Source organism: Gymnoscopelus microlampas (genome assembly GCF_963454915.1).
Source record: "Gymnoscopelus microlampas genome assembly, chromosome: 15".
Lineage (NCBI taxonomy): Eukaryota > Metazoa > Chordata > Actinopteri > Myctophiformes > Myctophidae > Gymnoscopelus > Gymnoscopelus microlampas.
In genome coordinates, this window is record NC_139952.1 from 26428639 (window position 1) to 26450523 (window position 21885).

Here is a 21885-nt window from a genome sequence, read left to right on the forward strand (position 1 = left end):
TGACGGCTCTGTTATTACCCCTCAACGGGGGTGTTGGGAAAATATTTGTCTCCATATGCCTTTGACAGCCATGCTCATTTGCCATACGCTCTTATCTGACTCCAGACAGCTTCTGCCTCACACTCCACCTTGTTGTCTTGCAATGGAATGGTCTGCATCTCTGTTATATTCAGTGCTTTTATCTAAAGTGCTTTACAATGTGCATTCAATGTACAATGTACATTCACCCATTCACATACACATTCGCACACTGACGGCAGAGGCAACCCTGCACGGCACCAACCTGCACATCAGGACAGGCAGGCTTTCGGTGTCTTTCTCTCTTCAGCATGAAGCCAGGATGAGCCAGGGATCGAATCTGGAACTTTCCAGCTCCCTGGCAGCCACTCTACCACCTGAGCCACTCCTGCCCCATTGACCATCTCGCTTAAATACTTCTATCACAACGTTTTTTCCTGAGCTTTAACATAGTTTTTCAAAGTGGTGTCTCTTGGCAAACACTCTCCTGTTACCGATTGTTTGCTTACTGTTATGACTTATGCTGATGCAGACACCACAGAAGTAGATATGAGGTGTGAGTCAGCCTGTGTGTGTGCGCAAGTGTGTTTTTGTATCTGTTGTGTGTATCTATGCGTATCCGTATACTATTCATATGGATTTCTGTACATGTGTCTATATATCTGTACACTGTATGTGTCTGTGCGTGCTCATGGACACACCTGTTTGTTTGCATACATACATGCGTGTGCTCTGCAGTTAAATTTAGCATGGCATCATATTTTTACATTGCAGCACATCACAAGCTTTGGACACAGCAACGGTCTCATACTGTAGGTAGAGCACCTGGCATCAGTAGCCTACTAAACCACACGAAGTGTCCCTATTCTAGCCAAACTAGAACCTCACAACACGTTGCAATGCGATGCATTGTGAGTTTGTAGTTAGATTATTTTCGGTGAATAGATTTGTTGTAGAGGGAAATACTAGACTCTAGTATTTCCCTATATACCAAATCTATTCACCGACAGAATTTGGTGAATCCCTGGGATCCCCCATACTAGATCCTCCCCCCATACTACAGTAGGTCCTCTAGTAACTAGATGATCTAGTATATAGAGCCCTGGGGGACCCTGGTCAACTACATAGGGTTAAACTTCAAGGTGAACAGCGTCTATACAAAGTTAAACAGCCCCTCTATTTCTGTAAATGTTTTCCACTGAAGTGTGGTTCCCCTGATGTCTGTGGTGTCCCCTTATATTAATGTGCTTCTGGGTTTTATATTAAAAGTATGGATTTATTGGCAGCCAGCAACATTATATATTTGATATACTGTATATATATACATTGGATGAATTAATAAGGATAAAGTTAGCGTTAAGATCATGGCTCTGAAGAAAGTAAAGGCAGTTATTTTACATTTTTGGTGAATTAGTCCTAGACAGATTTTATCCCGTCCGTAATGCTTATGTATTTGTTTTTCCACCCAGATGGTTGAAGTTTGAGGAGGACGTGGAGGATGGAGGAGAGCGGTGGAGTAAACCGTACGTGGCCACGCTGTCGCTACACAGCCTGTTTGAGCTGCGGAGCTGCATCCTCAACGGTACCGTCATGCTGGACATGAGGGCCAACTGCATCGAGGACATCGCAGGTACACTGGATTTAACCACGGCCAGTACAGTCCCATATTTTTGCTGGAGGTTTTTGCTTCGTACAGACAGGACAATGAAGTGAGGGCAGAGATTTGGGGTGGGGGGTGTATGTGGCATAGGTTTGACTTGGAGATGGGGGATCGAACCAAAGGTGTTGAGCATACAGTATATAACTCAAGTTGTTTTCTACTTCTTCAGTGTTATATGCTATTATTTGTCCCACCTCCTCACTTTTGTCCCAAACAAGATATCTCGAAACCTACTGGCTGGACTGGACAGTGCACATTCATGAACCCTATTGATTTTGGTGACCCAGTGGCCTATCGTTACCCTTGGTGTAAAGTGTCCAGTTGCACACAAGATATTCCAAAACCTAATGGATAGAATGCCAAGACACTTGAGGATGAACCCTGACCATTTGAGTGACCCCATGATCTTTCCGTGTGACCCTCAGGCTAAAATGACAACATTGCACACAACGTATTTCATGATCTAACAGACAGGATGAACCCTAATGATTTTGTTGACCCCATTGCCTTAATCCAAATTTAGAAGTAGCACAGCCTCTAGGGGCTGCTAGCAAGGCTTTTTTACTCTCTTAGTCTTGTTTTTTTTATAATCCTGTTTTATTTAGAAACAAATCTATAACTAATTGTCTCTTTTACCTTGTGTCTGTATGTGTGTGGGCATATGTGTGTGTTGCGTGCAAACGTACACGTATGTATGAATGTGTCCACGTGCCTTGCGTGTGCTGACTGTGACCTATGCGTGTCCTTGTGTGTGACTCAGACATGCTGATAGACAGCATGGTGGCCTCAGGCCAGCTGCAGGAGGACCTGAGGAACAAGGTGCGGGAGGCCATGCTGAAGAGACACCACCACCAGAACGAGAGGAAGCTCAGCAACCGCATCCCTCTGGTGCGCTCCATCGCTGACATAGGCAAGAAACACTCTGACCCCCTGTTGCTTGACAGAAACGGTGAGACCCCCGCGATGCACTCGCATTTCTTTTCTTCACTGGCCCCTCTCCTCCCTTTTCAACCCGGGGGAGAGACCGGTCCTCAAAGTCCACTGTTTGAATCTCCCACCAATGCCAGCGTAGAAGTTAGAAGGTAAAAAAATAAAATCTAGGGAATGATTAATAATCCATTAAGACCAGGAAAGCATCTGTGTCATTTTAGATTTCTTGTAGATCTGCTATTTTTTGAAAATGTGTGCATATCTTTGAATATATATATATATATTTAAAGCGAACAGGGTCCCTGGGAAAAAAATAATTAGATGGGGGGGGGTTCCCGGCCAAATACATATCTAAAAATGTTTTCTAAATCCTAACAGTATGATATGTATTTGGCTGCAGACCCCCATCTCAAAATATGTTGTTCAAGGGACCCCCTGAAGCACAGATCGGAGTTACAAATGTTCGCTTTAAAACATATATATATATTCAAAGATTTGCAAACAATCTCAAGATTTTTCAAAAAATAGCAGATCTACATAGCGCAGCACCGAGTGCCACGCTATGAGGTTGTAGATCTGAGCCTGTAGATCTGCTTGTAGATCTGCTATTTTTGAATAGCCAACGAAATCTTAAAATGACACAGATGCTTTCCCGGTCCTAATAGATTAATAGAGAAGAAGAAATCCGGGTGCTCGTCAATTGCACGGGCATGGACTTCTGGTGTACAGTACTGTATATCCGGCCTGCCTGACAGCTTATACCGCCAACCTTTAGTGTGGGCGAGTGGTTATTTCTTAGTAGTAATTTCTTTTGCATTCTGGCGACTGGTATAAATTTCAATTTAGTTTTGAAAATAGCGGATCTACAAGCTCACAATGCGTTGCATCGCAAAGCTTGTAGATCGCCTTTTCTTCTCGCTATTTTCAGTTTTAAAAAGATTAATTTCGCAATGTAGGGGCCGCACTCAGAGGCTATGGCTATTTGGGGGTCCTTGGCGTGGAAAAGTATGGGAACCCCTGGTATAAGTTGTTGTGTGTGTGTGTGTGTATCTCTTCCATCTGGGCATGGCTGCATTGTTGTCTTGTTGATATACTGTACAGTACGTTGAGCTTTTTAACCCATTCAATCCGGGAACGCATCTACAAATGTCTTCTAAATCCTTTCTGAAAAACCTATGTTGTTATAATATCAGTGGTGCTTTTTCATAATTGTCAAGAACCCCCAAAATGATATGAATTTGGCCGCTGACCCCCATCTCAGAATGTTTAGTTCCAGGGACCCCCAGAAGCAAAGAATTGAGTTGCAAATGTTTCCTTAAAAAATATATATTCAAAGATTTGCACACATTTTCACGATTTTTCAAAAAAATAGCAGATCTACAAGCTCATAGCACGGCACAGAGTTCCGTGCTATGAGCTTGTAGATCTGCTATTTTTTAATAGCCAAAATATTAAATAATGGTTATAGCTAAAATCTAAAATGACACAGATGCGTTCCTGGATTGAATGGGTTAAATTCTCTGTGTGCCCGGCCTGGGATTATGTGAATGAATGGACGTGGCTTTGACCATTGCTGTGCCCATGGTCTTTCTCCATAGGTGCAGGGTTTGAATTTGTGCACCATTTTAACCGTGAAATGTAAATGTGGAAAGGTAAAAACATCCAGTTTATACATGTTGTCTTGACGTTACAATGAATAATAGTACTTTTTTTTTAGGCTGTGTGCCCACAGTATTACTTCTGACTCATCTGTTTGCTTGCATTCAATGAACTGAGTCTATTCTAACTCTGCATGCAAGCCTCTCTCGATTCCCAGTCACACTGTGTGATTGGCTGGTGTGTGGTTGAACCGGACAAGCTGATTGGCCCTCGTGGGCTTTCTCAACTTTCCCCCCTCACACACACATCTCTCTCTCTCCCACTGAACCACACTCTCTCGTCCTGTCAGTCTTGCACACAACCCATCACCCCCTCACTTCTCTCTCTCTCTAACTGCACTCTTCTGTCCTCCGCCCCTTCTGCCATCTCCACCTGAAACCATCTCCCAGATATGCTTCTACCTCATTATGTTGTTCCCTTCTTCTCCTCCATCCCCCCCTCTCTCCCTCGCTCCTCCCTCTCTCGTCTTTACCATTGTCTCCTCTATTAGGAGAGGGCCTGTCCTCTTCTCGTCTGTCTCTCCACAAGCCGGGGCCGGCGTCCTCTGTCGCCAACCTGTCCGAGAGGCACGAGTCCCGGGTCTCTCTCCTCCTCGGCCACCTCCTGCCCTCCTCGGCCGGCCACGCCCCTTCCCCCCTCAGCACCCCCCAAAATACTCCCCCTTCCTTCCGGCGCTCTTCGAAGAACCCGCCCCAGGCTATTCCGGAGGTGGTGGTGTCTCCCCCTGATGACGACGACGGTACGGAGGGCGAGGAGGCGGCGGGCGCTGCCGGCACATTTCGGCTGGATAGACAAGCGTCCACGGACTCCCACGGCCACCAGCTGCTGCCGTTAGAAGGCAAATATCTGTGTAGCCCGGCAGTGTGAGTCACGGCTTGACCGGAGAACACTAGCACTATAGCATGCTGGCTGTGGCCCCCCCTCCCGCTGCTACGTCAACCACCACGGCCACCCACAACCCCACCCACCCAGCGACCATCAAGTCATTAAAGGGCGACGTCACCGAGGTTCAACCTGAACCCTGGCGTTCCACTGTGAGAAGGACACGTGAAAACGTTACACTTTATTATACTTCCCAACACGTTCTGTGTAAAACCCGTCATTTGGGAAAGTGTTTGGGAATTTTCAAGCGTTCTTGCCACAGAATGATAGGATTCAACTTGTAAATCAAGTTGCCCTTTAATGACACAGCAAGGTTCACTCACTGACTCTACCAGCTCTCCTCTCTCTGTAGTCTCGCGTAGCCAGACGATCAGAGATCTCCGCCTACCGATATGTCTGGAGAAATCTAAATTCAATGTAGGGGCTAGAAACTAAAGTCTTTCTAATTCCGCAATGCACTTAATTTTTAAATGTCCAAAATGGTTTCCACTCACGTTTAGCCCCCACATTGAATTTAGATGTCACCAGATGAGAGACTACTTTCTCTCTCTGTCTCACACCTCATTCTTCCCCACACCTCTCCTTCTGTCTTATCTGTCCTATCTGTCTGTCCTCCTCTAATGTTCCTGTTTGGTGCCATAACTTTAATTGCCTCTGTCGGTCCTTATCTTTTCCTCTCTCTCTCTTGCACTCAACTTCTCTTGGCATCATAGTCTTTCATCTTCCCGTCTGTCTCACTCTCATCTCCTCCCAGCTCTCTGCTCAACACTTGATACCTTGCTTGGATCTGTCTCTCCATATTGTGCTCTCTGTGTGGCTGCATGGATCTCTCGTTCAATCGAGCGTATGTCCAGTGTCCTGTGATTGTCCCGTACTCTCACCCGCTCTTCTCTGTGCTGAGAAGGTGTTCTCTGTTGAGATGTACCATCTAATTGTCCCTCCTATACATATGTATATGTATATACTTTATGTGCTTCCTTTTTGTTTTTGGTTCAGAGCGCGATTATAGAAAACAGCCGCTGTGCCAATTGCTGGAGGTCCTGTATTCTATAAAAAGCGTGGCTCTGTGCACTGTGTTGAATGCATGTTGACGTAGAACTACGCCATCCTTTTTGTTCTTTTACCCTCACACCTTTTTGGGGTATTTTTGGTGTCCATATCCCTTCCTCCTTCTCAATTCCTAAGTATAATCACACACACACACAGTCAACAGACTCCTCCCCCTTCCGTTACGAGTCTAGCGAGGGTAACGTGTGTGCCAGGCAGCCTGGCTAAATATAAGTCCTGTAGGAGGGGGGTTGTGTTGGTATGTACTATCACCATCACATACAGTCACTTTGTGTTCCTGTTTCCAATGCCAGGCCTCTGTCTGTTATTTATAGATATACGTACGTGTGTGTGTGTGTGTGTGCATGCGTGCGTGTGTGTGTGTGACGTAGGGGTGCATAATATGTGTGTGTGCCGTGGAGGGGGCTGCTGCAATTGAATGTTGGGTCATGAGAACCAGAGACTGTTGAGTTGGAGGAGAAAGCTAAAGGTTGGGGTGGTCTTATAATAGATAGCCTCTGTTATTCTAGATACATGCGTGCACGCACACACAAACAATATCCCATGACATAGTGCCTTGGCGTTAACGTGCAGCAGAGCTGGAGGGTAACTTATTTTTTATCTGTTAGGTACTTATCAAAATATGACTGATAGAGAGTACATACTGTACTATAGTTACAACATTTGTCCATCATCTAGTATTAATGTTCCACTTCAGGTTGGAGCTTTAGTTAAGTCCTTTTTATTGCATTTTATACTGTAGATGCCATCTACACTAAAAGAGTAAAGAGCATCATGCTCTTTTCCATAACGTGTTAGGGTTAATATCTCTCACACACAGCTGCACACAAACCAGCTATGTGACAGCATATTAGACAGAGATGTGGGAGGATCAGCGGACCATGAAATGCCTCCCATGTATCACATACTGTACTGTACATAACGCTTGATGATAAATGTCATATTCTAGCCTCCTTCAGGTTGTCAGTGATTGAAGTCAGCTGCTCCTATGTAATTGATTCTACGCATGCAATTTGCCATTGCTTATAGCATATTTGAGCTACAGCGGGGGGGCATTGCTGCAAAACAGTTTATTTATACATATACACTTGGTTGGATTGAGGAGTAAGTTGGCTAAGAGTTAGCGGGTAGAGCAAGCAGTCGACTGTACTCTCCCCCCTGTGATGCAGGGCATGTGCACATAGGTGTGCTTTATGGGTTCAGTGAACATCACTTAATTAAACCGCTGCTCTGAGCTATTTGTGACTTATCCCAAGCTGTGCGTTCAAATGGATGTATTTAACGGATGTATAAATATAAACCTGACAATCCCTAGTTAGATACACTGGAGGGCCTACTGAGAACTGTACAACAACTGTACCATACGGCCATTGATCTGTGATTTGTGCGGGGACTTTAAAGGGCAATAGGTCTTAAAGCCCCCAGAGTAGCTTCCTTCCGTCTGTCCATGAAAGGAGTCAGTGGGTTTAAACCTTTTTTTCTCCTTTTTTTTTTCATCAACTGTTTAGTGTTTTTTCTCTCCCCAATTTAGTTGTTTTGCCAATTCCCTGTGTGTCTAGTCCTGCCAACCCCTACTGTTTGGTCTGGGGTGGCTGTAGACAACCACAAGTCTCCTCCGATACACCAGGAGTCGCCAGACGCTCCTTTTCACCTGACAGAGTTTCCCAGGGAGGGTGTAACGTGTGAGGAGGAACATGCTATCCGTCCCAGAATTGCCACATTTCTTTGTGCACACTTTTCAAATATTTAAGTTTAGTTTTATAACGGCTACTCACTAGAACCCGCTCTACAGACCATATCACGCCTGTCTTCCATGAGCTTCACTGGCTTTCCGTCAAATACAGAATTGATTCCAAGATACTGCTCATCACCTACAAGGCCCTCAATTACCTCGCCCCCAGCTACCTCTCTGACCTCCTGTTCCCTCAGGTCTGGTGATGACAACCTCCTGGTTGAACCGAACTTGGGGTGACAGGGCCCCAACCTTTCCTTGTTTAAAACCCACCTCTTCAGACTTGCCTTCCCCTCTTAAACTTATATTTTGACTTTTTGCTTAGTTTTTATATATTTTTTACTTTTACTTAAAGTTATTGGTTTTGTTTTGTAAAGCAACTTGAAAAGTGCTATATAAATGTCATGTATTAGTATTATATTATTAATAATATTAATGGGGCCTTGATCAGGCTCATACCTTGACCAAATTTGGAATCATACATCACATATACATACGTCATAGATGACTGATGTCAAAGGTGGGCCACAATGAGATCCACATTGGAGCCACGCCATTCTCATGTGGATCTCGGGATCCACATGATCAGATTTTTGTATTATTCTTTTTTATCAAATTTTAATTAAACTTTTAACAAATATTATTTTTTTAACAAATAATATTTTAACAATGTTTAGAAGAAAATTAATGGCAACAAAAAGGATGATGGAAAAAGAAAATGGAAAAATAGGGAAGATGTGTGTGTGTGTGTGTGTGTGTGTGTTAGGCAGTTTGCACTAGGAATTTGGTGCTGACCAGACAAACCAAACCTGTTATAGACGGCTAGACACCTACAGAACCACGGCATAATTATCTTTTTTTTTCTTTTACAATTTCATGATGACATTGAGTAAAGGGGATATTAGAATACTGACGGTCTAAGAACGCACTAGACTCCACCTCTCGACGCCAGCTCTTTTAATAAGGCCGCTGTTGGCGAACATTCCACAGTTTAATCTTGCTGAATGATGTACGGTGGCAGGATGCAACCTGCGATAATCCCTCTCTTATTCTCGCAGGCTTAGGGAGGAATGTGAGCAATGGCGTTCGTGATCAGCGGTCACGGCTTCCCCGTTGTCCTCTGGCGGTGTGGAGGGGGTTACACCAGGGCACCAGTCAGCAGGCTTGGATCACTACGTGTCAACTGACACGTACTGTAGGACTGTCGCGACCATGACATTTTTATTGTCATACAAATAATTGCGATTAACGATTTCATTGTGGTTTAGGCGTTGAACATTGGAACATATTAATCAAAATTACTTTTCAGTTTTTTTCTTTTAGGCTTTGTAAACAAAAACCTAATCAAAATCAAATGAAAATAAATAATGTACTATGGCTAAAACATGTCATATTTAATACATGTTTATGTAGAATTTTGTTTGAAATAGTGGAAATAGCTAAACACTTTCAACAGATGAATTTATTCAAATGAAGGGAAACGCATCTGCAAAAGTATTGCGATTATGTAATAATTGTGACTGGTCTACTGACAAGCTGGTGGAGACTGGACACTGGGGAAGATGGCCTGTTAGGACTTGGAATTGAGGGGAAAGGAAATGGGAGTTTGAAGCTGTATTGAATCTTTAGATTTTTTTTAACTTATATTAGAAATGTGATGTTGATCTGTGTTTAGACAACGGCTGAATTTGAAAACCTAACATGGCCGGCGGCCAGTAGTGTTCTGCAGTCAGTAATGACTGACGGGGTCGGAATGCAGAGTTAAGAGTTAATTGTGCTAAGGGAATGCACATGGTAGTGACGTACGCACATGTGAACAAGGTAGGAAAGTTTCAGTCTAAAAAAAGCTGTTCTTAATAGCACTGGGCTGAGGACACACAGTCTGTAGAATGTTGTTGATCGGTTTATGTCTTGAGGAGTCACATACAGGAGGGTACAGTTACACTGAATTATGAAGACAACATTTTACGAACAATTACAAATCACTAGTCATTTTAATTGCTACAAAGTTATTGGGGAAAATAAGAAAAACTGTTTGAAGGAACATACTTTAGAATTGCAGAGAGGAGAGAGAGGTTGCCTCAAACATCATCTCATTTCACCTCCTGTTCTTCTGTACCTGAAGTGCTAGCGTCTCCTGTCTCCTGTATGGCCGCGTTGAAGTGGGAGATCGGTAAAGCCGCTTCAATGCTTGTCTCCGCCGCTTGAAGGTGTTTGGTTGTGTATTATCAATACCTTCCTTCACCTTTGTCTCTGGGATGATGATGATGATGATACAAGCCAAGCTGCTTTGACATAAGCAGTGGAACGTTTTAATAGTATTCCCAGTTTTAAGAGATTTAGAAAACTGGAAGTGATTGATTTTCTGCATTTCTGTGTTTCCTCAAATCTATGAAGAGATATAGTTACGTTACTGCCCCATTGAAACAAAATCACAATGTAAAATCTATTGAACCTCAAAGCCATCTTCAGCGGGTGCTTGTGTCTCCCTCCATTTTCCAGAAGTAACACGACTGACTCATTTTTTTCCCTCTCTCCTCTTACTCTCTCCTCCTCTTCCTCATCTCCCCCCGGTCTCATCAATATCAGGGCCTCTGGTGTCCCCTAACTCTGTCCCCAACAACCTGGACGGTAACAAGTCATCGGAGAGGAGGCCTTCCAAAGTAGGGGTCAGTAGAGAAAGCAGCAGTGTCGACTTGAGCAAGGTAACCTAACCCTGGTACTGAGCACAGAGACAACCCATCATGGCAAACAGCTACCATGACTCCATTGTTTGTCCCTCATGTTTCCTGGACTGATGGCTAGTTATCTGGGTGTACAGATGGAATGGATCCAACGGTCAGTGGTCCAAGTTGGTAAACCAGCACCAAACCCCCCAGCCCCCAAGTGTCCTGGTCTTTGCCCTCTTTTTCTTTTAGTAATTATAATACCTTTTAATTGCTATGGTTCAGTGTGGAACTGAGAATGTGTCCATTTTATGTCCCTATTCTGGCCATGTCATAATAGGCGAACATTTGGCGAAAATAGGCAAACATTTAGCAGAAATTGCCTATCTGCAAGCTCACATCGCTTCGTAACGCAAGTTTGTTGGTCAGATTTTCGCTATTTGACGTACAACAACGTATATAGTGTTTAAGTGATTACGTGTCCACTGATCACAGCATTAGTAATTGCTGCAGATGGTGGGAAGGTCTGAGAATCGGCCCCAATTAGATTCTGTAACGCCTCCAAATTACATGGCTGAGAACCGTCATATCATTTCACGATAACCTCCTCCCTGAAATAAAAGCACTTGTAGGCATAAGCAGCCAGTTATCAGCCTAAAAACAGCTTTCATGTCTGCCAAGAAACGAAAATGTATGATGAGTTGGAGGATAAAAGAGAAGGGTAAAAGGCTGAGGGGGTAGAGATTAGTCGCTGACAGCAGCTCTGCATTTAGCATCACATATCATAAATTTAGTGGACCGGCTCATACTGGAAAATTAATAAAACTAAAATACACATTTAAAGAAATAATTTAAAAAAAAAAGTTTTCTTTCTGTTTGGGTTCGGTGGACCTGACAGGAAGATGGCTATTCTTTGCTCAGTACTTGGTAGTTGTGTATGTAGCTACTAACTTCCTTAGTGTTGGTGGGCCTCTCATCCCCCAGCATCCCCTAGCTCTCATACATCACTCTGCATTAGCACTGTCACTCCCTCTTTCCATGCACTCTCTCTCTCTGTCATGCTCTCTCATTATCACCTCCTTTGTTCGCTTTGTAGAAAGTCTCAGCTTTTTCTCTTGTTTATCTCCTCTCTCTCTCTCTCTCTCTCTCTCTCTCTCTCTCTCTCTCTCTCTCTCTCTCTCTCTCTCTCTCTCTCTCTCTCTCTCTCTCTCTCTCTCTCTCTCTCTCTCTCTCTCTCTCTCTCTCTCTCTCTCTCTCTCTCTCTCTCTCTCTCTCTCTCTCTCTCAAATGTACTCCCCCAATTTAGCTGTTATGCCAGTTCTCCCACATGTGTATATCCCCTGCCACTGCCATCCCCTACTGTTGGTCTCTCTCAAATGTACTCCCCCAATTTAGCTGTTATGCCAGTTCTCCCACATGTGTATATCCCCTGCCACTGCCATCCCCTACTGTTGGTCTGGGGAGGGTGTAGTCTCCTCCGATACACAGTTGGAGTTGCCCGTCGCCTCTTTTCACCTGACACTGAAGAGTTTCCCCAGGAGGTTATAACATGTAAAGAGGAACACGCTATCCCTCCCAGTTCCACTCCCTGCGGAACAGGCACCTCGAACAACCAGTACGGAGTCACTATTGTAGCGACAGAGAATGCCCTCCCCGACTACCCCCTCCTGCTTCCCATTGTTGAACAATTGTGTTCTTTGGAATGCCCGGCCAAGCCGGAGGCACCATGGAGGAATCGAACCCCAGTCTCCATGGTGGTGGGCAGCCACCTTACCCCTGTGTTATCCGGACGCCTGCTGTAATGAATTTCAAGTCGATCTTTCTCCTTCTGGGGGGTGTTTTCAGGTGGACATGAACTTCATGAAGAAAATCCCGCCGGGTGCCGAGGCGTCCAACGTCCTGGTGGGGGAGGTCGACTTCCTGGAGAAGCCCATCATCGCCTTCGTTCGTCTGTCCCCAGCTGTGCTCATCACCGGCCTTACCGAGGTCCCTGTACCCACCAGGTACAACAAACACACCCAGGGCTCATTCAGCTCCAAAAATCACATGGCAGCCATTTGTGAAAACAATTACATTGACTTAGAATTGGATAACAAGGGGCATATGGCGGTAGACAACCGGATAGCGCATCGACCACATAATCACAACGTCCCCTGTTTGATTCCGGCTAGACACCTGTGTTGCATGTCCTTCCCCCTTTCTGCCCTCAGTTTCTACTATCTAATAATGTGATGAAGAATAACAGAGGAAATAAACACACCTGGACACCAACTCTCATTCTATGTCCCCCTGTTCCTATGATAACGGATTCATTCCAACCTTGACCTTGTTGTTATTATTGCTTGCTGTATCTCTCTCTCTCGCTCTCTCGCTCGCGCGCTGTTTCTCACGCTCTCTGCCTCCATCCCCCAACCGGTCAAGGCAGATGGCCACCCATCTAGAGCCAGGTTCTGTTTGAGTTTTCTTCCCATTAAAAGGGCCCCACCATGCATGTGCTTCCTCATGGAGGAATTGCTGGATCTCTGTAAATTTAAGAGTATGGTCTAGATCTGCTCTATATATATAATATGCCTCTATATGAATACATTCGACTTGTCCTTGAGTGTGACCTTGAACTTTGACCTTAATCTGCCCAGGGCTTTTTTTTGTGTTCTGGCAGATTCGTCTGTTTTCCAGGCTAGCAAAAGGTTGCCATTAAAAAATAATTTATGAAAGAATGTATTAAATCATTTTCTGTATATTAACAACCATCTGTTCTTGAATTAAAACACTTTTGCAGTTATAGTAATGTGACAAATGCACATTATATTTATTATATTTATCTGCTTGATCTAGGGGTGTTATTATATCTGTTTGATATGTAACATCTGATGTACTTATGCACGTTATTATATCTGATTGATATGTGACATGCTTGACACTGTGAGATATATGTGGACATTTCCTATTCACGTGAGGGGTAATGGGTCTGATCAGTGGGTGATTGAATGATTTGTGCCACCCGACTTTACTAATAGAGGGTGTGACACGGGGGGAGGGGAGATCAAACAAACAAACCGTGTACCAGAGAGGACGGGTGGAAAGCGGAGATCTCCGAGGCGCCAGTATACACCGTTTAGTAAACAAAGTTTAAACGAGACCGTAAACTGCAGCCAACAACAAAGAACAGTCGAGCCCACTGGACCTAACGTTGCTGCCGTGCCGTGGGACTCGAGCGCTGCGGTTCTGGGTTCAAGACGCCGGTCGGGATTGGAGTGAGGAGCCGAGGCCGGTGAGACCAAACCGAGCGTCACATTTCTTTGTGGATTACAAATACAGGGGTACCCCGAACTTATTATTATTATTATTTCGACTGTCGTCGCGGACGACGTTTCATTTCATTTGGATTAAGGAACACGGAAGCGCGGCCAGAAGAGGACCGTCACGGGGGGCTATTTATTATTTAATTAAGTAGCGTTGGTACCGTAGCGGACTTCCTAATACTGCGTGTGCGTGTTTGTTTATTGTTTATATTTGAACTGTGATCCGCGGAGTTACAAAAGACAGTGGGTTTATTTGGGTTGGGGAAAGAGTACATGAAATAATTGTTGATTGTTGATTTGTCTGTTTATTTCTTTTGTTTGTTAGGGACAGAGGTAGGGACAGTAGTTAAAACCAAGAGGTGTATTGTTATTATTTGCCTTTGATTCGAGAATTATTATTTTTGTGGCTTAGAGTAAATAAAGTACTCAAAAACCTGCCGATCCTGTTGTAATTTCCTTTAGTTAATAATTTCCCCTTTGAGTAAAAGGGCGATTGTTACAGTAAACTGCGAAAAAATATTTGAGAAAGATTATTTGATGACAATTTAGTACAAGTACGAGTTACAGCACATGCAAGGAATTTTCTTTGGCTTGTGGTGCAGAGACAGCCCAAGTTCACATCTGGACTTATTATTATTAGGTACATGGATGTACCTAACTCAATCTCAAGCATTCAGACATTAGACATTCTTAACTTTAACAAGTGTGCCTTAAAGCCATTAGAGCAATCTCTTGACCACATGAACCCTAGCATCCCCATTCTGGGGCAAACATTCTGCAAAGATAGCAGCTCTACAAGCTCACAGATCGGCTATTTTGGGCTAAGCAATGTGATGTTGAGGGCAAAAAGGAGTGTACCTAGTGATAGAGCCCTGGGGGCCCCCAGTCTACTAAGTATATAGGGATTAAGTGGTTAACGCTACAGTATTAACCAATCCCAAGACCTGTAACTACCTAGTTGTTCTCTTTTTGCTTTTTATTTAGATTAATAGAGTAGAGAGACAAGAAATTGAGGACAGAGAGCCAGAATCAAACTGCGGATGTTGAAATTATGTGATCAACGCAACACACTATCCAGTCATCTACTGATGAGCCCTTTTCCAGTAGCATTTTAAAAACGACAGTTCATTTATATTTTTGGATATAAAGTATCATTGATGGTGAATTGCCAAAACCTCCCTCCAACTCATTCATTACTAATTGGGGTCTGTGCAGCATTTCCTGTCTGTACGGTCTATTACGTCTAAACAGCACCTCTCTGTGTTCATTTGTTTCTCCCATCTAAACCCATTAGTAAGCGGTCAGGCGTTTCATCTAACACTTGAAATCAACAGATAATCTGATTTATATTTGGATCAACTTGGATCAACAAGGGACTGTGTGTCCCTTTTCTCTCTCCTGAATTTATTCTGTTGTAACAGTCATTTCTTATGCGAAATGATTGTGAAAATACATTCCCTGACAATATTCTTTACAAAAAAAAAATCGAAATTATTTGAAACCTAGCATCTAGTGGAAATTTTGTGTTGTCCAAACCATGTCCTACAGTGAAAGCTCAGAGATCTTCCTGTGTGAGCAGACACAGCATTGCTTGCTTAATGAATTCCTGTGTCCGCTGTGATCTGCAGGTTTCTATTCTTGCTGCTAGGGCCTCATGGTAAAGGCCCCCAGTACCATGAAATTGGCAGGTCTATGGCTACACTCATGACCGATGAGGTGAGTCATTCAGATGGGAGCTCAACCCACACACAGACCAGTAGCCAGTGTCTTTTTGTTATTTCTAACGTGTGTGAAATGACCCTCACTCATAACTGTAGGTTGCTTGCTAGTTATGTCGTCATATTTATGTTTCCTCATGTGTAGATTTTCCATGATGTGGCATATAAGGCCAAAGACCGACAGGATCTGCTGTCTGGAATAGACGAGTTTCTTGACCAGGTGACTGTACTGCCCCCTGGAGAGTGGGACCCCACAATACGCATCGAACCCCCCAAGAATGTCCCATCTCAGGTCAGGATCTCTCTCTATCACAGATAATGTAATCATACACGCCATTACATTTTTAATAAAGTTTTAGCAACACAACACAATAACACATAACAGAATAAAACATTTAACAGTGTATTAATGGTATAGGGTAAGTTAAAACACTTCTGATAGTAATTATTGCTGTAGAGTGTTTGTTCAATAACAGGGGTCTCCCCGTCTCTCCATCTCTTTAATAAACAGAAAATACATTTTCAGGTAGATGACAACATTTCAGCCAATCAGGAGAGAGTACCCATTTATCAGCTTAATTATTATAGTGTTCCAGTTCCAATGTCTGCTCATTTCTCATTTCTTTGTGTCATCACTTACAGTTCTCTATCCTGATTGGATAAAATTGGTATCTTGACCTGAAAATGCATTTTCTGTTTAATAAAGAGCTGGAGAGACATGGAGACTGAACAAGACACTCTGCAATGAGTACTATCAGAATATAGAGCTATGTTTTATATAGCTCTATATAGAGCTATGCTATAATATAGCACTTGTTTTAAGCAAAGAAAATCACTTACCCTGCCTTTAAGCAAGTCATGGTTTCATTCACAAATTGGTGCTGCACAATGCCGGCCTACAATATACAATAGAGCAAGGCACTGAAACAGTCCATGAACGTAGTTTGAAATCCCTCCTGCTATGTGTTATTCAGATGAAGAGGAAAAGGCCGACTCAGCCCAATGGCTCAGTCTCTCCTACTGGGGACCTGGAAAAAGACGAGGACCCCCATTCAGGACCTGAACTACAGAGGACAGGAAGGTGAGGAACACTTGGACATCACAGAAAATACAATGAAGATGAGATGACATAACGTAGATCACTGGTTCCCAAACACTGGGTCGCGGACCCATTTTTGTGGGTCGCGAGTAAATATCCCCTTTTTTGTTTCCTACATTTAGTTTTTTAATTATTATCATTTCAACATTATTTCATAACTAAATACAAAACTCTAAGAAATGTCATAAATAATAATACAATAAAAACTTTGAAGAAGTAGTGAAAGTAGCAGATCTACACGCTCACAACGCGTGACGCATTGTGAGCTTGTAGATCGGCTATTTTGACTCGTTTGGGTCCCGGGGAGACATCAATCTTCCCTTTTGGGTCTCGAGCTCAAAAGTTTGGGAAACACTGACGTAGATAATATAAGTTGACATTAGATAACGAGACGATAAGTTGACGTGAAATAAGACATTGAGTTTACATAACAAGATAACACAAGAATAAATTCAGATGATATGACGGATGAGATCAGATGATCAGTTGAGATATAACATGATGATAAATTGGGATTACATAACATAAAATAACGTATGATGAGGTTGAGATGACATACACGTTCCGATCTCGTAAAAACACAGTGACAGGAGCATTAGAATTGACTAGCCTGGCCGGGTGCTTATCACAAAGCCTGGAAGGACGATTGTTCTACGATTAGAAATTCATAAAATTCCGTTGACAGAGTTGCAAAGTATTTCAGAATTGAGGTCCTTGCCCCGCTGTCAGCGTGCACAAGAAATATGACTCTGATCGACCGAGTAGTAGGCGGGATTAGCAGCAGACACGGACACACACGCGCGTGCGCGATGACATAAGTTGATATATGATGACAAGATGAGATGAAATAAGATCATTATGATGGCAAGAACAGATGAACTAAGATGACATGACATGACAAAATGAGATGACATACTGACATAAGTTAACATATGATGACAAGATTAGATTAACTAAGATAAACATGATGACAAGATGAGATGACATACAGTACTGTAAATTGATATGATGATGAGATGAAGTAAGATGGAACATGACGAGATGAGTTGACGTCAATTGAAAGTGACCCAGTCAGCTCTCATTCAAGGCACACATTGCAGCGGTCACTCGATCCTGTTGGTTTACACTCTATAATATTCGAAGGATCAGACCCTTCCTCACCCAGGAGTCAGCCCAGCTCCTTATCCAGAAATCAGTCATATCAAAACTTGACTACTGTAACTCTCTCCTTACTGGCCTCCCGGCATGTGCTCTTAAGCCTCTCCAAATGCTCCAGAATGCCGCAGCATGCTTGGTCTTCAACCAGCCAAAATGTTCACATGTCTCCCCCCTTCTCCGCTCCCTCCATTGGCTCCCAGATACTGCCCGCACAGAGTAGAGTACAAAACGCTGATGTTGGCCTACAAAGCAACCAAAGGTATGGCACCCCCATGTCTTCAAAGCCTGATCCAACCCTACAACCCCTCCCACTCACTCAGATCAGCTAACACAGGGAAGCTGTCAGAATCCTCGCTAAAACATCCGGGACAACGCTCCTCACGTACCAGACTCTTTCTCCCTTCTGGCTCCCAAACAAACTCCCCATTGCAATTACTGTAGAACTGCAGACTCTTCCAATCTTCCGCCGTAATCTGAAGACTCACCTCTTCAGACCCCACCTTAGCCCGTAGCACTTGCCCTAGCCTCGACGACCTTGCAGGCTTATGCAAAGGCTAAAATGTAATACATTTTTTCCATGTGTTGCTAAGAGAATCATCAATAGTTGCAGCCCTCGCCACAGTGTTAGCTCTGTGTTCTATGAAGCTATTTAATTATCTTAAAAGGCTATTAAGCATGTATGCAGAGAGAGCGTATGCCATCCTTGATGATTCCCTAGCTTGTATGGAAATGCGTGAAATTAACCATTTTATACTGGTAATTTATCAAGTCATGGTCACGTCTGTCTCCATATAGGCGTGCCTGTTTAAAAACTTTTTTTTTTTTTGCGGGGGGGGGGGGGGGGGGGGGGGGGGCTTTTATGCCTTTTATTTATAGGACAGAAGACTGACAGGAAATGGGTAGAGAGATGGGGAGTGACACGCCGCAAAGGTCGTCGGGATCGGGACTCGAACCCGCGACACGCTGTCAGGCCAGGGTGCCAGAAACGTACACGCTGCGGCCCCTAGAAACGTACACGCTGCGGCCCCTAGAAACGTACATTTCTATTTATAATGACACTGCTATATCTCCTTCCAGGCTTAGCAGACTTTAGATCACTGGTTCTCGTCGTGGGGTCTAGGGACCCCAAGGAGTCCTTGAGGGGATTCCAGGGGTTCCCTAGCTAAATTATACATAGGTAGAGCACAAATGGACTCTTACAGGCCTGTTAATTCAAGAGTGTACAAAGTTGTACAATTTTGTACACTCAGAGTTAAATTGGCACTCAGGAGATAAGAATTGTCTCAAATGGGGGTCTGTGGCCTAAATCATTTCAAAGTGGGGGTCCTTGAAATGAAAAGGGTTGGGAATCATTGCTTTAAGTAATTGTTTCTACATATAGAATACTGACGTTTATTGGAACTCCTCCTGAGTCTCTGGAGCCCTGACCACCCTGCTAGTAGAGTTTATTAAAGAGACCTCTCCTACACACACACACACACACACACACACACACACACACACACACACACACACACACACACACACACACACACACACACACACACACACACACACACACACACACACACACACACACACACACTCGCGCACACCGTGGTAGGGGTGGGGGTAGCACTACATTATTTAAAGAACCTCTCTCCCCTCCATGGCTATAAAAAGCCACATGCTTGCAGGGAGCTGGTGGGGAACAGAGAGATTGAAAGAAAGGAAGGAATGAAGGGCAAGGAGGGAGGGAGAGAGGTGAAAGGATTGAAAGTTAGAGCCTCGCTGTAGGGAAGACATCATGAGGCGAGAAGTGGATTTAGAGGGAAAAAAATAGAAACACCCACTGCTTTGTGTGAGATAGGGTGATGCTGCATGCAGGGTGTGAATTAAGTTCTCTGTATTGTGCGTCAGTGCCAATGGTGTACAGTAATGAAGTACATTTACTTGAGTAGTGAGTACTGCACTTAAGTCAATCTTTTGAGTATCTCTACTTTACTTGAGTATTTGTATTTTTGGATACTTTGATACTTTCACTCCACTACATTTCAAAGACAAATATTGTACTTTGGACTCCACTATAAATTCTAGGGAGTACATTATGAACTAGCCACCACTCAATGCATTGCTCTATTAACATTTTGACATTTTCCCCAAGGATTATCCAGAAAGTTTCCAAAAATACCAAAAATTTAATTAGCATTTCTACAAGCTCACATCAAAAGCTTGTAGATCGGCTATTTTCACTATTTTGGGGGGGAATGTCAAAATGTTCATGGAGCAATGCATTGATATTAAAAAGAAAAAGTAATTTGTACTTTTGAATACTTAGGTTTTTTTTTTTAAGGCATGTGCTCCAGTACTTTAACTCAATTAAATTTGACAGTGCAATTTGTAGTTGAGTAGCATTTGACCAGGAGTATCTATGCTTTGTTTCAAGTACTGGGGTTGAGTACTTTGTCTACCCCAGGCATATAAACCCAGTGAGTAAACCCATATAAACCCTGATAGAGTTCTCATCCTGCAGCCACCATTAAAGGACCACTTCACCCATTTTCAACCTTATCTTCATGTAATTGTTCCTTGCTAATGTTCATTACAAGATGGCACCATTTCCGTCTACTCACTCTGCGTTTCATTAGACATTTCAGAAATCTGCCTACCAATGACATCATCAATGGGGATTCCAAGCGAATAGAAAATACAGCCTTTCTATTACTGGAAGTTGGCATGCTGAAATAGAAGCCATTGTTCTTGCGTTGTTCGTAATGACCAGACCTGCCTATTGATGATGTCATTGCTAGGCAGGTTAGCAGGTTTCTGAACTGTCCAGACTAGTTTTCTGCCGGACAGTGACGATATGCAGCCATAACGGCTGGGCGGCTCACCATCCTGCTCACATGTTGCTGTGGCATATGTCATTCCACTCCTCAACCAGGAGTCATAGTAGGTCAGCAATGTGATTGCATTTGTTAGGCTACTTCTAGGCCATTTGCTTCTAGATCTGCAATTCTTTTCTCTTTGAAAAATTTGTGAAAATTTGTAACTCAAATCTTTGCTTCTGGGGGTCCCTGGAACAAAATATTTTGAGACGGGGGTGCGCGGCCAAATACATTACACATACACAATTTCCTTTCCAAGGTCCTTGACATGAAAAGGTTTGAGCACCACTGATATAGCAACATAGGTTTTTCATAGGGATGTCCGATATTATCGGCCTCCCGATATTATCGGCCGATATTAGCATAAAAATTGATATCGGGAAAATATCGGTATCGGTTTTTGAAAAAAAAAAAAAATTTTTTTTTTTTTTTTTTTTTTTTTGCTTTATAAATAAGTTACAGGAGTTCTTACTGTATATGGTGTGTGTGATATGAAATTTGAGCTTACCCTAATCACAATAATCCCCGCATATATCGGTATCGGTTGATATCGGTATCGGTAATTAAGAGTTGGACAATATCGGTATATCGGTTATCGGTAAAAAAGCCAATATCGGACAACCCTAGTTTTTCAGAAACCTGAAGACATTTGTAGATGCGTTCCCGGATGTCACTGACTCATACAGGCAGCACAAGGAGCGGAAATGTTGTGTGACATGGTCTGTTTTGTGTCCAACGTACCTTTTTGCCGTGAGATTGAGTGATTCAATGATGTTTGGTGTCTTCAGGATATTCGGAGGCTTGTATCAGGACGTGAAGAGGAAGCTTCCGTTCTACTGGAGTGACATCAGAGACTCGTTCAGCCTGCAGTGTCTGGCATCCATCCTGTTCCTCTACTGTGCCTGCATGTCACCTGTCATCACCTTCGGAGGCCTGCTGGGGGAGGCCACCAAGGGGAACATTGTGAGTCAGGACAGAGCCGTGTGTGTGTACTTGTATTGCTATACTTTTGAGGGCTAAATGTTCCCACAAGTATAGTAGAATAGACATTGTGGGGACAATTTTCCTGTCATTAATGTGTGTGTGTGTTCGCACGCTTGTGTGTGAAAACTCATGAATTATGAAA

General features: G+C 43.3%; 1 protein-coding gene across 7 annotated transcripts in view; it reads left to right on the forward strand.

Annotated features, from left to right (window-relative positions):
- Window positions 1-21885, forward strand: part of LOC311061945 (sodium bicarbonate cotransporter 3-like) — a 77362-nt gene that overhangs the window by 35070 nt on the left and 20407 nt on the right. For 5 of the 7 annotated variants that reach the window (XM_084080661.1, XM_084080660.1, XM_084080664.1 and 2 more), the window contains exons 5-13: window positions 1488-1648; window positions 2439-2627; window positions 4758-5105; window positions 10539-10618; window positions 12461-12618; window positions 15546-15633; window positions 15781-15927; window positions 16610-16716; window positions 21548-21722. In XM_084080661.1, the coding sequence (XP_083936787.1) occupies window positions 1488-1648; window positions 2439-2627; window positions 4758-5105; window positions 10539-10618; window positions 12461-12618; window positions 15546-15633; window positions 15781-15927; window positions 16610-16716; window positions 21548-21722 (1453 nt within the window). The remainder of the gene's footprint in view (window positions 1-1487; window positions 1649-2438; window positions 2628-4757; window positions 5106-10538; window positions 10619-12460; window positions 12619-15545; window positions 15634-15780; window positions 15928-16609; window positions 16717-21547; window positions 21723-21885) is intronic. The other 2 variants (XM_084080662.1, XM_084080666.1) reach the window with 2 other exon arrangements.